Source organism: Orbicella faveolata, unplaced genomic scaffold (assembly GCF_042242905.1).
Source record: "Orbicella faveolata isolate gen_17 unplaced genomic scaffold, um_ofav_v1 contig_34, whole genome shotgun sequence".
NCBI lineage: Eukaryota > Metazoa > Cnidaria > Anthozoa > Scleractinia > Merulinidae > Orbicella > Orbicella faveolata.
The window spans coordinates 7,886,942-7,903,688 of NW_028301563.1; the positions used below are offsets into that span (position 1 = coordinate 7,886,942).

General features: G+C 40.0%; 3 protein-coding genes across 3 annotated transcripts; 2 read left to right on the top strand and 1 right to left on the bottom strand.

Annotated features, from left to right (window-relative positions):
* Nucleotides 1-3,361: 3,361 nt before the first annotated feature.
* On the top strand, nt 3,362-9,326 carry LOC149104533 (uncharacterized). Its single transcript, XM_089270784.1, has 4 exons — nt 3,362-3,904; nt 4,046-5,735; nt 6,591-6,808; nt 7,767-9,326. The coding sequence occupies exons 1-4, from the start codon at nt 3,563-3,565 to the stop codon at nt 9,324-9,326; spliced, it is 3,810 nt and encodes a 1,269-aa protein (XP_089126910.1). The 5' UTR covers nt 3,362-3,562.
* LOC149104534 (uncharacterized) lies at nt 9,247-11,754 on the top strand. The gene has a single exon (XM_089270940.1). The coding sequence runs from the start codon at nt 9,342-9,344 to the stop codon at nt 10,137-10,139; it is 798 nt and encodes a 265-aa protein (XP_089127066.1). The 5' UTR covers nt 9,247-9,341; the 3' UTR covers nt 10,140-11,754.
* A 24-nt stretch (nt 11,755-11,778) lies between these two features.
* LOC149104535 (uncharacterized) lies at nt 11,779-13,136 on the bottom strand. Its single transcript, XM_089271005.1, has 2 exons — nt 12,392-13,136; nt 11,779-12,227 (listed from the first exon to the last, which is right to left on the bottom strand). Exons 1-2 carry the CDS (start codon nt 12,479-12,481, stop codon nt 11,871-11,873), a joined length of 447 nt encoding a protein of 148 aa, XP_089127131.1. The 5' UTR covers nt 12,482-13,136; the 3' UTR covers nt 11,779-11,870.
* Nucleotides 13,137-16,747: the final 3,611 nt, after the last annotated feature.

Sequence of the window (16,747 nt, forward strand, 5' to 3'; positions counted from 1 at the left end):
CGCTCACACTGGTAGCGATGAATCTGTCACGAATCAATACCGGAAAACAATAGAGTCACCCCCTCCCTCCTGCGTCCTTATGCTCCTCTGCCTCGTTCGTGACTTCGCCCGCACAACTGCTCTACGTCCTCTTGTCCGAAGCAAACTGAAATCCTTTAAGACCGAAACCAGATGAAAAGGCAAACGAGCCGGCGAAAAACGCCGCACTGATAACAACTCACTTCTTAAATATGTAATAAGTTGTGGCGACCAAAACGAATGATGATATAATCCAACCGACCTTGAGGTAATTTCTTGGTTAGATTCAGGTCCTGGATTTGAAGAGATATCAACATGCACTGTCAAATTCATGACAAAAGGTTTCGAGGGAAGAACTAAACAGGTAGACCCATGCTTAGCCTGTTTTGAGCATGGTTGCAACACTTCAAGACTACTGAGCTCTCGCCGTCTTATCACCACGCGAGATCCAACTAGGCTAAATGCACGTCTAAAATTGCCAGGAGGAAAACCATCGGAGAAACATCCATGGGTATCTTCAAAGCAGAAGTGGTTAAAACCAGAGTGAGTCCATCCATAGGGCGAAAAATCATCAGAATAGGCTAGAAATATAAAATAAATCAAGAGAACGCGAACGACACCGGCAGCCATCTTGGCGCGCACAATGATTTATTATTATGCGCGCCAAGATGGTATGATACATATTATTATTATTATTATTATTATTATTATTATTATTATTATTATTATTATCATTATCATTATTAACTGCACACGTATTTCTAACGCGGCTTTCGGTTGACAGAACATACGATTGCAATGAAAAGAACGTTTTAACGAGTCTCAAACTATTTACGTCTTGCTTTCTAGTCATTTTCAACAATGATCAAAATCTAATTTACTCTTAAGACATCCAAGCAATGAAGTATAAAAGGTGATTAGAATAAAGAAAATCGTCCGGAATGGGGAATATTATTTTGATGTAATCTAAACTCCCTAAACCAACATATTACAATGATAGACGTTGCTGAGAAATATGTTAGAGTGCTAACATACAGTAAATATATACAGTTTGTGCTGTAACCATTCAGTAAAGGAAATCAATATTTCAAGCTTGTTCCTCACTATATAATTACAAAGCGCCTTCTCTTTCATACAGTGTGCCACCATGTGCGTCTTGATAAACCTGCACCTTTGCCCGTTTAATTTAAGGCGGGAGTACCGAATTTGAATCTTAAGGTAATGATGTTTTATTTTGAGAATTTCTGTTGCTGTAAGTTTAAAGCTCGTTTTCTCAAAACGAGTTATTTCTGCCTTTGAGAAAAGACATTTTGAGAAGGATCTGTCCAATCGAGCTGTCATTTTCAAGATTCGTTGTTCTAAGTAAGTTTTCTGTTTATAACATGGCACTTTTCCATCCAGTGCATTTTGACGAGGTTATGCATCGAGAAGTAGGCTGGATTTTCTCACCATTCCATGTGCCTTTAACTTTTCACAATTCTGTATGCTTAAAACACTAAGCTATTTGTCTTCTTTCAACAAATTAAAAAATATATATTCATTTTGATCAGTTCTTGTAGGAGTTATCTTTTCTCAAGTAAGCCCTGTTATTCCTCAGCGGGTGGCAGATTTAATTAGCTGGTGTCAAGTTACAATATAGTCCCAGGGTCCAATTTTATATATATATCTATCTATCTATCTATCTATCTATCTATCTATCTATATATATATATATATAATCTTTGGTATTTAAGCTTTCTAAAAATGAATACTTTACCATGGTTTGGAATTAAATCTTAGCCATTTAAAAAAAAAAAAAATTGAAAAAATGGTGCGTTTTCATGAGAATTCGGAGAATGCCACAAATTATTATTTTCAAAGTAACATAATCAATGTGAACTTTCCATGTCAATTGTTCATCAACTATGATTACCAAAGACTTCGTTTGTTTAACTCTTTCCAAATTCTTGTTATTTAATTTCATGTTAAGTTCCTTTTTGAGCGGTTTGTTACGATATTTAAAGACGATAAAATTTGATTTCTTAACATTTAGGGTAAGTTGACTGCTTATTTACCATTTTTGAAGCCTAATTAATTCTCTATTTATGTTTGATTCTTTTCTCAGAAAGAAAGAGATTCGTATAATCAGCAAAGAAAATAGTAGATAGTTAAGAGTGCCTGCCTGTAAAAATCAGACAAATTCTTAATTTCGCGGCAAGGGTCGAAAATTCGATTTCGCTCATATTCCTATGGTAGATAGGCTAGGGCATGACAAAAACTACCGGATAGTTTTTTTGGCAAAATATCCTTTTATTCCAAAGAAATATGCAAATTACCAAAGGCCATTAAAATCGTCATTTGACGCACCATTTATTAAACAAGTTTGAGAGCCTCGCATGCAAAACCACATCATTCTTCCGTCTTTAAAACACTCAAATATTTTTGTGCAATGTTTAATTGTGTACTGGGTTGATTTTAGGGAATGTTGCGGTTTTGTTGGGTGTAGAATAATTAAATTTCAAAGACATGTATTTCATTCACTTAAAAGTACTTCGTAAAAATAACTGATTTTGACCATGTGCGAAACCTTCAAATGGATTAAGCTTCTGGTGGTTGAATCGCAGAAGGATGCTCTACAGATTCCTGTAAAAGTTTCTTTGGGCAAATGATTGTGAGCGACGCAAGAGCTTTTCAAAGTACGTTAAAAATGCAGATATTTGACCATCCGTCGTCAAATTTCAATTTACGGGTTAGACATATATTTTAGCAAGCGCCACATGTCTTGAGCTATATTAAGTTGAAATAGACACAGAGCTGATAATTTCGAAATGTTCTAACCTTATTTGCTGTAAAAGACAGGTCCAAAAGCCGATTTGACGTGTTTCTGTCACCATTCGTCGCACATAAAGCAGAAGTTTGCTTTTGTTTACACAACGTCCGATGTACATCGCCAACTATCAACTTATCTAATGGTCGAATACCATGATCTCTGACCCTCTTTCGACACATATGATCACCACTGCATCTAAGTCAAAAACGGCTAAGTGATTTGTAGATAGTTGCTTGCTTTGCACTACACCAAAATATTACGTTTGATCATCGTTTGATCTCTTGCTGCTTGAATCCTTGCTTGCAGCGGTTCCTTGTTCGTTCGGCACGCAATGCTGTCATCCCAATTTAGGGAGTAGGGGTAGGACAATTTCTATCCTAATACGTAAGGCTCCATAACGCTCGGAACCAAAGGGAGCACACAATCTTGTTGAGTAGGAAGAGATTAAGTAACGCATCGCGTAAGAAGGAAAGAGGCGGTGCGCAACGCATGAGCAGTAGTGACCCGCTTTAATTGAATTAATTAATTAATTAATTTCTGCTTCTCTTATTGGCTCAAAGCTTTATTTCCCCGATTTTCTAACGAAGACTGTCGATTTTAGCCGAAGTATCTTCCTTTTATGGTATAGAATCTATTGTTCTACTAGTCGGTGAAGTTTCGAAAGATTGGAATGTGCGGAAGTTACGTTTTCGGAAGTTACCGAAGTCAGTTCAACTAGACCGCCATCTTTGATCGATGATATCCACGACTTTCTCTCAAAAAATCTCGCTTGTCGATATTGTAAATAGTGTAGATATTGAATATAGTATAAATAGTGTATATAGTTTTCATTCTATATTTCGTTCCTTCTTCTGGCTGTCGTTTTGTCTGCGAATGGTGTTCGTTGGTAAATGTGCGTGTGTCAAACACGACACGTGGCATCACGGAGATATTTCTTCGGACAGTTTGCGTGTTGTGGCTCCAGATGAAGTTCGCTTCTGCGACTACGACTCTGCTAAAAACAAAAATAGGAAGAGGAAAATCTGCCTGGCATGCCGAGGGAAAATTGTGCTGGAAAAAAAGTGTAGCAAGTTAGAGGTAAGCGAATCATTGTACATTACTGAACGATGAAGTCGAAATATTTTGAAGTAATTTTTGAGCATACATTACATTGAGCTTAGCAGTCTGCAATAAATGAAATAGCGAGAAATTAATTTTCTCCTTGTTGGTTCTGTTTAGGAAGAAAGAGCCAGTCCAACTGTTTGCCTTGATGATTCTGCCCCGGGAAATAATTTTGACGATTTCATTGTTGACATTCCACCATTTGATGACAGCATTGACAATCCAAGTTCTTGTATGGTGCCTTCAGAATCCAAGCAAGTCCAGGTTCCAGATCTACCGCTGAGGCCTTACAAGAACGCTGAAAAAAGAACTCAGCAAGTAATGAGGGCTAAAACGATTGATCTTCTGGCAGATTCTGCTAATAAATTTGTTCACTTCAAGAGTGAGGACATTCCTCACTTTATCAGCGATTTGGTCCTCAGTGGAAAGTGGAAGGGAACATTTGGTGAAGTTTGCCAGACAAAGCCTGACACTGATGATTTTTTCCTGCGTAAACTCGCAGCTGAATATCGCAGTTGCAAAGACAGAGCTGAAAACAAAGCTATCCGTTTGAATTCTGCTAAACAGAAGCAGAGAGTACTGATTGGGGGCAGTTTGAAAGGCAGTAGAATCTCCTTCAGTGGCATGACCTCAGACATCTTCAAGTCCCGTGTTGAGGCAGCACAAGATCTAGGCAGGATTCGAAACTATCCTGATGAGAAAAGACGGCTTCTGTCAATTGTTGCCATGGACTTTTCCTATTCCACCTTGCAGCGATATTTCCAGTGTTCCTCAAAATCCATAACAGCAGCAAAGGTGCATTGCATACTTTTTGGTCGTGGAGGTGTTCCATCAGACAAGTACAAGTTCACCCGCCAATGTGTCAGTGTGCAAGTACTTGAGGAATTAACTGGATTTCTCTATCGAGATGATGTTTCACGGGCATCGTCATGCCGTAGTGTTATGGTGGAAGGTGAGGAGACAGCAGTCAGGTACTGGCAAGATACAATCAAGGGACTTGTAGACCAGTACCTCCTGGAATTCCCCAATGGAGTCAAGAGGACATATATTTACACCCACCTGCCCACCAATTTCCGTATGGACACGATGCTGGCAGGTTTGTGTAACCTTTGTGACGATTTTGGCCACAGTAATTTTGATGAACTGTGTTCACTTATTGACGAGGTATCTTCAATGTGTCCGGTTCTGAACGCATCATCCATGATAAAAGATGTGCGTATTTATCAGAAATTTTTGAAAACCAAGTTTTCGAAACTGGCACAAAAACATTCACCCTGTCTTGAACTGTGCATGTCATATGCATTTGATGCCTGCTCAGAAGACCATAAAGCAATGTGTGCAGATATTTCACCCTTCTGTACTATGTACAGCTCTCTATTAAGAGAGATTGAAATGCTTCCAGATGCTAGCAAAACAGAGCTGAAGCCAAGGTTAACAGAGCTGTATGGAGTACATTATGACTATTTGTCACATTTGCTACGAACAAAACATCAGGGTGACTACTACCAGTTTGTTTTGAAGAATTTGAAGCCTGGAGAGTGTGTCATGATAATTGATTACAAAATGAAACTTGAACTAGGAAAGCGAAGCAGAGAAATCCAGAGGGACTGGTATGGGAAGAGAGGTATTTCTTTGCATGGATGTTACGTAATTGCGAAAGTCTCAGATAATGAGAAGAGCAGTGAAGTTTTTGACTTGTGGTCAGAGGACACCAAACAGGATGCCTTTTTTACCCAGAGTGCATTGGATGTGTGCTTTACCTGGCTAGAAAGAACCTTTCCAGGCTTTGCTGTGTACCTCTTTTCTGGTATGAAAGTTTACTTTTAATTCATAAACATGTTCTTATCACTTCTTATCCAGGCTACTGTTTACAAAAATCATAATTTCCAAACATAATTAACCCAGGTGTCATTAATTGATCATCCTTATTCAAATGTGGACAGGCTTATTTTCATGATGGAAATAGGACTGTTTATTCAATGATGCTCAACGTATCTGTGATATTTTTATTTTGCATAAATTTGATACTGCTTGCCTAAGATTTTATATTTTCTCGTCCTCATACTCTGCTAGTATAAATTTAGTTGAAGCATAGGCACTGTGTAGAAAAGTGGGGAAAGGGGTGATCATTTGCCAAGGAGGGCTTAATTTCTGGGGTGCTATCATGATTAAGGACACACACTTTCAATATGCAAGTTATTGTTGTACCTATTTATAACAGTAAGTGACTACACTTGCTGCTAGTTGTTCAGGACTATTTTATCCTCCTTTGTCAACATATGCTCAACGCAAGCTCTTTTAACACAAACTGTGGTTGGTGACATTGTTTACATCCCTCATTTTTTCAATAATCACATTGAATTTAAGAGAATGTATGAAAAGCACCAAGGAGAATTTGGATTCTCATCTTACTTGTAGCTCTCCTCACTTCATAAAGGTAAATGTTATAAGTAACAGGCCAAGTTTTTACACTGAAGAACAGATTTAGGGGGAATCACAATGTAAATTCTTGGTCTTGAAGGGATCTCACAACATGATTACTGTATATGTCAATTAAGCTTGGGGATATGAAAATTCTCTAGAGGTCACTTGTTCAAGATAATATGAATATTTCTATGCTGACTTCTTCATGTTTCTCTTACTTGTCTTCTTCTATCTACAGACAATGGTCCCCATTACCACAATACTGCTGTTCTGGCCTACCTTTGTGAGGTGAACGAGGTATTCAACCTGAATCTTTTGGAATACAACAACTTTGAAGCTGGGGAAGGGAAAACTGCTCTTGATACCCACTTCGCACACATTAGCCACAAGATTGTGCGTTATGTCCGTCTTGGCAATGATTTGGAGACTGGCGAGGAGCTGGGGCAGCTTGTGCAGGTAAATATATGTGTATTTGCTCAATTTTAACTTTTGTATGTTACAGCTGTTTTCATATTCCTGATGAACATGTAGATGTAGATGAAGAGAGTTTATCATTTTATAATGTAATGATTTTAAAAAGCACCCAGGACAGTGGACCTGGAAGAGAATCGTTTGTTGAAGACAAAGAAAACATTTGTAACATCAACAACCTTGTGCATGTATTTGAAGTAAAATAAAAAATACTAGTAAAGTCTGTATATGAGCCAAGTGGCCCATCAGGCCAGAGCTTATCCCGGTTTCTGTAGCATGAAGCTACTAGGAGTATTTCTACTCCCCCCTGGATGGGATGCTAGTCCATCACAGGGTTACCCCCAGCATTAAGTTCGCCGGTACCCATTTATTCACCTGGGTAGAGAGAGGCAGTGTGAGAGTAAAGTGTCTTGTACACAATATACTATTTGTACACAACGCAATGTCCCTGGCCAGGGCTCGGACCCGGACCGCTTGATCCGGAGATGAGCGTGCTAACCATGAGGCCACTGTGCCTCCCATGTATTTGAAGCAAGGTGATTATCACATTTCTGGTGTGCTACTCTAGCTGTAAACACTCAAGTGAGTTGGGGACAATTTGTTTGAAATTCAGGTTCTTAGGACAATCTTAACTATGCTTACATCTTGCACACTGTAACTGTATGTAAACACAGTTTGCAGTTAGCATCAAAAGTTGAAATGAATGTTGAAATATGCTTTGATCATGCCACCAAGACAGTGCAGGATCTTATACCAAAATGCTTTACACCTTTGTAGTATAGAGTAGAGCTAAATGTAGAGGCAGACTGTGTGCTGCTAACTTGTTGGGGGAGGGTGATCCATAATTATTTTTATGTGCTAGTGTCATTGCACAGCAAACATAGTAGATCAATTAGTGCTGACGTGTGAGTAATTTCTTTTTATAATTATTTTTCTCCTACAGAGCATGAAAAATGTTTCCTGTTTTCAGTTGTCCATTGATAGAAGCAAAGCTCCCAAGAAAATGGGGACCTTCAAAGACATTTCCTTGGTTGGAAACTTTGTATTTCCTTTGGAAGGGGAATATGCAGGAGGAGTAATAGCACGTTCATTGGCTGGTACTGGAAAAGTTTCAAAGAAGACCAAAGAACATCTTAGGAAAGTTTCATCAAGGTGTTCACCTTTGGCTGGGTCAACAGGTGCATCTGTGTCCTCTGAATTACCACAAGGCAGTGATGAGCAGCTTCATAGCACCTCTTCCCAAGGTGATGTGTACAGCATACGGTTCATCAATCATGCTCCTGAACCAATACAGTTCCCATCGCTACTTGATACTGATAGGATCCTGACGCCTTATCTGCCTGCAAAGGGGTTTGGGCTAAAGAGGAACTCTGGCAAGAGGGTGGTTTTCTCACTTGCTCAAAAGGAGATAATGATCTCCTTTTACAACCGACAAGCATCAACTGGTGTCAGAGCAGACCCGAAAGCCGTAATTGCTTGTATGAGAGAACGGGGTTTCGAGGTCCTTAAAGAGACACAAATTCGTAGCTGGTGGAGTACGTATCATCAAAAGAGGAAAAGATCTGTTGGTGTCTTGCAGGAGGAAGCAGCTCAATTACAAGGTCTCCACCCATCGCAACACTCGGTTCTGCAACAGCAACCAGTCGCCATGTCACAGCAACAGCCTATTCCTGTAACACAAGTGTCTGCTCCTGCCACCCAGTCACAACAGCAGCCCATTCCTGTCACACAAATGTTTGCTCCTGTCATCATGTCACAACAGCAGCCTGTTCCTGTAACACAAGTGTCTGCCCCTGTCACTGTGTCACAACAGCAGCCTATTCCTGTAACACAAGTATCTGCTCCTGTCATCATGTTACAACAGCAGCCTGTTCCTGTAACACAAGTGTCTACCCCTGTCACTGTGTCACAACAGCAGCCTGTTCCTGTAACACAAGTGTCTGCCCCTGTCACTGTGTCACAACAGCAGCCCATTCCTGTCACACAAGTGTTTGCTCCTGTCATCATGTCACAACAGCAGCCTGTTCCTGTAACACAAGTGTCTGCCCCTGTCACTGTGTCACAACAGCAGCCTATTCCTGTAACACAAGTATCTGCTCCTGTCATCATGTTACAACAGCAGCCTGTTCCTGTAACACAAGTGTCTACCCCTGTCACTGTGTCACAACAGCAGCCTGTTCCTGTAACACAAGTGTCTGCCCCTGTCACTGTGTCACAACAGCAGCCCATTCCTGTCACACAAGTGTTTGCTCCTGTCATCATGTCACAACAGCAGCCTGTTCCTGTAACACAAGTGTCTGCCCCTGTCACTGTGTCACAACAGCAGCCTATTCCTGTAACACAAGTGTCTGCTCCTGTCATCATGTTACAACAGCAGCCTATTCCTGTAACACAAGTGTCTGCTCCTGTCATCATGTCACAACAGCAGCCTCTTCCAGTAACACAAGTACATGTACCTGCCCCTATCACTGTGTCACAACAGCATCGTGTTCCTGTAACGTAAGCATCTGCTCCTGTCATGGTGTCACAACAGCAGTCGATTCCTGTCATCATGTCTCAACAGCAGCCTTTTCACCCACAAGGTTCTACTCCTGTTAACCGAATGTTGCAGCAGTCATCAGTACTTCAACAGCAGTCAGTCTATGTCCTACCTCAGACAGGACCATGTGAGAATGTTATGGTTGGCAAAACAGTAACTGGCCTTACTGATGTTCTTCAGTGGAGTTTCCCGTCTGACTTTTGTCAGTCAGCTATCGCAGGAAGATGTGGAAGCAATGCCTGTACATTCATAGCTTTGTACTTTGGTTACCTCTATCTTCAGGACAACTTACTACCACCACATGGCAGTGTTCTCTCAATGGAGTGGAAGTACGCATTGTACAAGGCAATGAAAAGAGGTAATGAAATACATGATGAACTTTTTGAAGGAGAGGGAGTGGATGTGTCAGTGGAAGATGCTGTAAGTATGGCTGGCATGGAATGCTTTGTGAACTCCATAGGCGAGAGCATTGATGTTTTTGGCCAGGACTGTGAAGATCAGCTGGCATCAGTGTTTGACACATTAGCCTCGACTCTACAATCAAGGTGTAATGCAGTTGTTACCACAGGCAGAACCATGCTTCTCATCATCAACCAAGATGGTTCATGCATGATTGTTGACTCCCACAAGCATCAAAATAATGGAGCTGTAATAGCTTACTGCCCTTCAAATTCTGCTAACTCTTTAGCAAAATGGCTGACAGCAATGTTGCAAGAGACTTGGCAATGTACTTTAAGAGTTTGTTCAGTTACACCAATTTCCTATATCACATCATAGGATGTTTACTCGTCGCATAATTTTTAGTATTTTCAATTTAGTGCTGTAGAGTCAAAACCAAAGTATTACCTGTGGCCAATCATAACACATGCAGACATTGACAGAAGCGAATGAATGGCAAAAAGGTTGAGAAAGCAACTATTAATGATAGGTTTATATTTTCCTTCCAATTGGCTAACCAATCACAGTGAGACATCGAGCAACATTGAAGCAATTGCTACAGCATGTTACAAAATGTGATGATGTGATGATTTTTAGAGCAGTGGGGCAAACAGAACTGCTACCCTGGTCAGTGCTATCTTGGTTTCTATGATTTTCCAAATTGTTCCTCTTAATTTCATTGGAAATGCACTGGGTCTGGTAAATGTGGCTTTATGGTTATTTAATCACTGCAGATGCGGGCAAGTTACACGGTGGCAATAATAACTAAGAATGTGTAATCACAGAGGATGTATTGTTCTAATATAGTACAAAATCGTGGTAGCTAATAACATGTGTCATGTTGAACAATCTGAATTGCATGCTTGTCAAGTGGACTCTCTGAACATAACAAGCATTTGACTACTTTTCTAACCAAATGTCCGGAAAATATTGCTTGTAACAACAAGGAATGTCAAAGTATTTCAAATTTTCGGAAATAGTGTATTTCAGTGTTCCTTGTTTTGATATTTATATGTAATGACAATACAACCATGTAATTATAAGGGCCCAATGATTGAACATGTTTGGGGCCAGCCTTGTGTATAATATGTTCTAATTTTTTTGTTTAGCTAAAAAAAAAAACTGGAACAAGATAACTTTTGCTCCAGGCAAAGGGCTAAAAATATTTGTTTTGATTTACAACAAAATTATTCTAACTACCAATACATGACATTTTGAACACTCTATGAATTATGTCAAGTGGACTGATGTTGCATCTCTGGTTTATACTAATAATTACTGAATAAGCAATAACTGCTGAAATTATTTCTGTACTTGTAAATTTACTTTGGTGAAAAGTTGGGTAAATGCGTTATCTCTGGAGTCATTACACGGGGAAACTGATTCATATGTGGCAAGGCTGTTCCTTAAGCGTACACATGAAGGTTGTTGCAGCAACAAATCCCTGGTACTAATCCCTTAAATTACATTAAGACAAATTTGAACTTGTGACCCAAGGCGTTGACAAAATTCAATGGGCAGTTCAAATGAAGGGTCTAACAAATTTGGCAATATTTTGAGATAATCGTTATAAATCCTTTATGATCCTAACCAAGATTTGCCAAAGGGAATATTGCCAACATAAAATAACCTTTGTTTTTTGTCATAGCTAAATTTATTCTAATAAAATGCATATAACCGGAAGTCATATCTACTAATCAACATTTTCCAGAATTTGACTGAAAATATCTATTTTATTGATTACTCTGCTTGGAGCTGTTAAGGTTTTATCTGCAGAATTTTGTTATTGCCATTCTCTAGCTGCAGTTCGGGGTAGTCCATTTGACTTTCAAGGGTGGGAGAGGGAGGGGGGGGGGGTAATTTTGAGAAAATGGATCCTGCTGTGCATTCATACTTCTATCAAAACGAAATTCATACACACGACCTCTGCCGAAAGAAAACGTCTCTAGAAAAACATTTACTGTATAAAAAGGTTAAAAAAAATCACCCCCCCCCCTCCTTTCCCCCCACCCACCCTAAAGTTGTGGTCGGACATTCTGTTACACGATGGCTTCCGGCTTACGTCGAGCCTTACAAACTAAGGTCCCTGATCATACAGGCTAAAACAAAACGTACTTGGTTGTACGAGAACAACTCGTGCAGTTCGTCCCGTATTGCGCGCAACTTGGGGTCTTCGCCTTTCTCAATGCAGCTCTTGATTCTTTCAAAATTTTCTTCAGTCACCTGAAGAACTTCCGCCAGTCGCACGTGGTCCATAGGCGCTCCCGCGGCAAAAGCATCAATTCCATAGACCTCGGCCGTAGCTTCAGCAACCTTAAAAATTTTGGCGATAGTTTTGAAGTCTTTGCCGCTTCTAAACTGCTGCACTGTCCTTATCTTTCCATTTGACTGCACGTTCTTGCCGTACAAGTGAATTAGACGGGCTTTCTACAAAACAAAACACAAACACAGCCAGGCGGTTACGAGAAACACTAAAAATGCTTTTACATGAGAACAAATGCAATACAACGATCGTTAAATATTTGATGGTCATAGCTGTACTCTATTTTCATTGGATGTCAACTCTTTCAAAGAAAGGATTTTTTGCTTACCGATGTTATGAGTTTCGCTCTCTTGGAGCCATCGGAATGATTGTCCTCCCCCGCTGATGTTGATGCCAAGGTACGTTTTCTACAAAACATATGAAATCCTGGTACATAGAATTGTCTAGAATTGAATTAATTGTTAATTCAACATTTTCTTACCGGTCAGCCATTTTTTTTCATCAAAAACAGCCTTGAATGGGAGGATTTCTCAGTCAGTTTCTTTGTTTCGGACGTGATCGGTCACCGTGAACGCAAACTCTGTCCCGCCGTGCACACGTGTTTTTCTCGCAGATTCCCCATGAAGTTGTGGATCTTGTTTCAAAAGATGTGACAAAATACAGGCATACCTAGCATCAATTTACTGTATCTGCCAGACAAGTAAGCTACATGTTGTTTTTGAACTGCTTCCGCACATTCGATTTTCTCGATAATTCGCACACTAGCGTAGAATACCAAACAATTGACTCAAGTCTTTTTTCGTGCCAAAAGTCTTTCTCGAAATTTAGCATTTTAAGTTTTCGATTTGAATTTCGCGCTAAATGAGCTTTCAGCCAATCGAAGTCAAATGATTAATTGGATCAGGCTGGATACTCAAACGGTTCCCGCTTCACCCTCTCCATTGTTTTCTCGGTAGCTGTTATCCGAACCATTACTTAAATTAAGCAATGAAAAGAATGAATAGTTAACCATTGCCCGTGTTGTCATCTTTTACTAGACAACCGCTACCTACCCGCCCTGCGTAAACACTGTAACGCTAAACTCGTACCTAGGTCTTTTCGCGCTGTGCAATTACCGTAAATCTTCGAATTAGCGCCCGGGGCACTTATTTCAAATTTAGGATAAGACGGGGGGCGCTTATTTAATTTTTTCCAAATCGTAGCCTGACATGATCATTCTTTTAATACATCATCTGCGCGTAAACACCAACATAAGCTGTTTATTGACATAAAAAGCTGATCCTACAGTTTAAATCGCGGCACTGTTAGTACTTAACGTGTTCAACGTGTTCACTAAACGTGTTCACAAACTGAAACAATGTACAAATCTAATACTACACGACGAAAGCTATACACCCTTTGTTGTCTCGTTACTCGTCCACAAAATGGGGGGAGGGGAGGGGAGGGGGCGCTTATTCGAGGAGGGGGGAGGGCGCTAAGTCAAGGATTTACGGTATTTTCGGTTTACATATAATACAGTGGGCTACCCTCGGGGAAATGCGAGGTGGCCGCTTAATAGGGTTTGGCCGCTTAATAGAGGTTGGTGTACCTTGAATATTTTTTCACTATCAGGTTATAAATTTAGCTAAATTTCTTAGTAAACATGGAGTCAATTCAAGACAATCATGATAGCCGTCATTCTCGGAGACCCAGGGGCAGTTAGTGGGGGCGGGGAAAAAGTGTAAGCGGGTCTTCGCCCGAACTTTTTTCTCACCCGTTAAGAGTTTTCCCCGCTCCCAATAACCGGCCCTCGATCTCCGAGGATGACGTCTATCATGATTGTCTTGAATTGACTCCATGTTCACTAAGAAATTTATAGCCCGATGGTGAAAAAATATTCAAGGTACACCAACCCCTATTAAGTAGCCACCTCCCATTTCCCCGAGGGTAGCCCACTGTATTATATGTAAACCAAAAATAATTGCACAGCGGGAAAAGACCTAGGTACGAGTTTAGCGTTACAGTGTTTACGCAGGGCGGGTAGGTAGCGGTTGTCTAGTAAAAGATGACAACACGGGCAATGGTTAACTATTCATTCTTTCCATTGCTTAATTTAATCTCTTCCTACTCAACAGGATTGTGTGCTCCCTTTGGTTCCGAGCGTTCCGGAGCCTTACGTATTAGGATAGAAATTGTCCTACCCCTACCCCCTAAAAAGGGATGACAGCATTGCGTGACGAACAAACAAGGAACCGCCGCAAGCAAGGATTCAAGCAGCAAGAGATCAAACGATGATCAAACGTAATATTTTGGTGTAGTGCAAAGCAAGCAACTATCTACAAATCACTTAGCCGTTTTTGACTTAGATGCAGTGGTGATCATATGTGTTGAAAGAGGGTCAGAGATTCATGGTATTCGACCATTAGATAAGTTGACAGTTGGCGATGTACATCGGACGTTGTGTAAACAAAAGCAAACTTCTGCTTTATGTGCGACGAATGGTGACAGAAACACGTCAAATCGGCTTTTGGACCTGTCTTTTACAGCAAATAAGGTTAGAACATTTCGAAATTATCAGCTCTGTGTCTATTTCAACTTAATATAGCTCAAGACATGTGGCGCTTGCTAAAATATATGTCTAACCCGTAAATTGAAATTTGACGACGGATGGTCAAATATCTGCATTTTTAACGTACTTTGAAAAGCTCTTGCGTCGCTCACAATCATTTGCCCAAAGAAACTTTTACAGGAATCTGTAGAGCATCCTTCTGCGATTCAACCACCAGAAGCTTAATCCATTTGAAGGTTTCGCACATGGTCAAAATCAGTTATTTTTACGAAGTACTTTTAAGTGAATGAAATACATGTCTTCGAAATTTAATTATTCTGTACCCAACAAAAACCGCAACATTCCCTAAAATCAACCCGGTACACAATTAAACATTGCACAAAAATATTTGAGTGTTCTAAAGAAGGACGAATGGTGTGGTTTTGCATGCGAGGCTCTCAAACTTGTTTAAAAAAATGGTGCGTCAAATGACGATTTTAACGGACTTTGGTAATTTGCATATTTCTTTGGAATAAAAGGATATTTTGCCAAAAAGACTATCCAGTAGTTTTTGTCATGCCCTAGCCTATCTACCATAGGAATATGAGCGAAATCGAATTTTCGACCCTTGCCGAGTTATTTTCCATATTTATGGACAGGGACTCTTTACTGGTACAATTAACCAGGTCATTGATGAATATTAGAAAAAGTAAAGGCCCGAGAACTGATCCCTGTGGTACCCCACATGTGATTGGCCTTACTTGGTTATATTTAACAATTTGTTTTGTGTTTGTAAGATAATCCTTTAGCCATTCATGACAATTGTCACGTATGCCGTAGAAATACAATTTTCGTAGAAGAATGGAATGATTGAAGGTATCAAAGGGTTTTGACATATGAAAAGGCAAGGGCTGTTTGTCGGAAAATTTGAATTTAACTCCAAAGGGAGACTAATGTGGACGTTTCCTGAGCTTCATTAGACCCTTAAAAGATGTCACTTAAAACAGAAGAGGTTCGTTCACTAGCCACCGTTCAAGAAAGGAACCCGCGCGCACTTGTAGACCCGACTCGCATACTCGAGAGATCTGCGCTGAAAACAGAAATTAAATGAGAGCGTTTCTTTTACTATTATTATTATTATTATTATTATTATTATTATCATTGTTATTTCCTCGAGCGCACCCTAAAGGATACTGTGACAGCTAAAATGGTGACGTTTCGTCATCAACACCCTAAGTGAGACCAGAATCCTTAATTTCGATCCGAGACGACAAGCATCCTTGCCATTTTCATTTAGGAGTCTCCCCCCCCCCCCCGGTTTCGAACCTTAGCCGTCTAAGGCCATTTTACAATGACTTGCAGCGCGTAAACTTAGTTACTTTCGAGAGGTGAAAGCTATAACGATTTTTTCATTGTCAGGAAAATACTTATGGTTCTTCCTTAGCGATTCGATTCAGGGAAAGTCTTCCTGGTTTTATCTTCACAAACCTACGTGATGTTGTGAGTTCGAAAGCAATCGATATAAACGAATGATTTAAGGCTCCAGACGATTTTTTAAAACACAAGAAACGGAAAGACAAACGCTACCTTTCGGTAAATGGCTTCTTGACAGAAAAAGAAGAAACAATGAAGAGGAAAAAGAAAATTAATCAGCAGTCACCACTAGGGTTCGAACTCCCAATGTCTCGCATGGCGAGCCAGCGTTTATCCGGCACTGCGCTAACTGTGCATCTGTTACCGGAAGGCTAAAATATTAATTATTTATTTACGTACCGCAGGCTCAAGTATTTTGCTCTGTCCACACCTCACTTTTGACCAAACAAAATGATCCTGCCATGTTTGACTACAGCACAAGGAAGACATGTACAGATACATGTGATGTAGAACGTGTAGGCAGGCCTGAGTAGCAAACAGTTTCTTAACGTTGAACTTTTTCATTTTGCAAATACCACAACACAACTCTGAATGAAAAAAAAAAAAAAAAAAAAAAAAGCTTTATGGGCTTGTTCGAAAGCTAGACTGCCCTGACATCACAAGTAGTTCGTTAATGAGCAATACCTCATAAGACCCTTTCATAATTTATTTTCCGAGTTCAGTGGCTCACAGCCACTTTGATTTACTTTTGAGCCCACTTCTATACTTTCGATTTACGAGTAC

What these genes read in the sequence shown, in the direction of transcription:
- LOC149104535 (XM_089271005.1), bottom strand. Translation starts at nt 12,481, where the DNA reads ATGTTTTGTAGAAAACGTACCTTGGCATCAACATCAGCGGGGGAGGAC. An exon ending in GAGCGAAACTCATAACATCG is followed by an intron (nt 12,228 to 12,391) that starts GTAAGCAAAAAA and finishes TTTGTTTTGTAG; the next exon opens with AAAGCCCGTCTAATTCACTT.
- LOC149104534 (XM_089270940.1), top strand. Translation starts at nt 9,342, where the DNA reads ATGGTGTCACAACAGCAGTCGATTCCTGTCATCATGTCTCAACAGCAG.
- LOC149104533 (XM_089270784.1), top strand. Translation starts at nt 3,563, where the DNA reads ATGATATCCACGACTTTCTCTCAAAAAATCTCGCTTGTCGATATTGTA. An exon ending in AAAAGTGTAGCAAGTTAGAG is followed by an intron (nt 3,905 to 4,045) that starts GTAAGCGAATCA and finishes GGTTCTGTTTAG; the next exon opens with GAAGAAAGAGCCAGTCCAAC. An exon ending in TGCTGTGTACCTCTTTTCTG is followed by an intron (nt 5,736 to 6,590) that starts GTATGAAAGTTT and finishes TTCTATCTACAG; the next exon opens with ACAATGGTCCCCATTACCAC.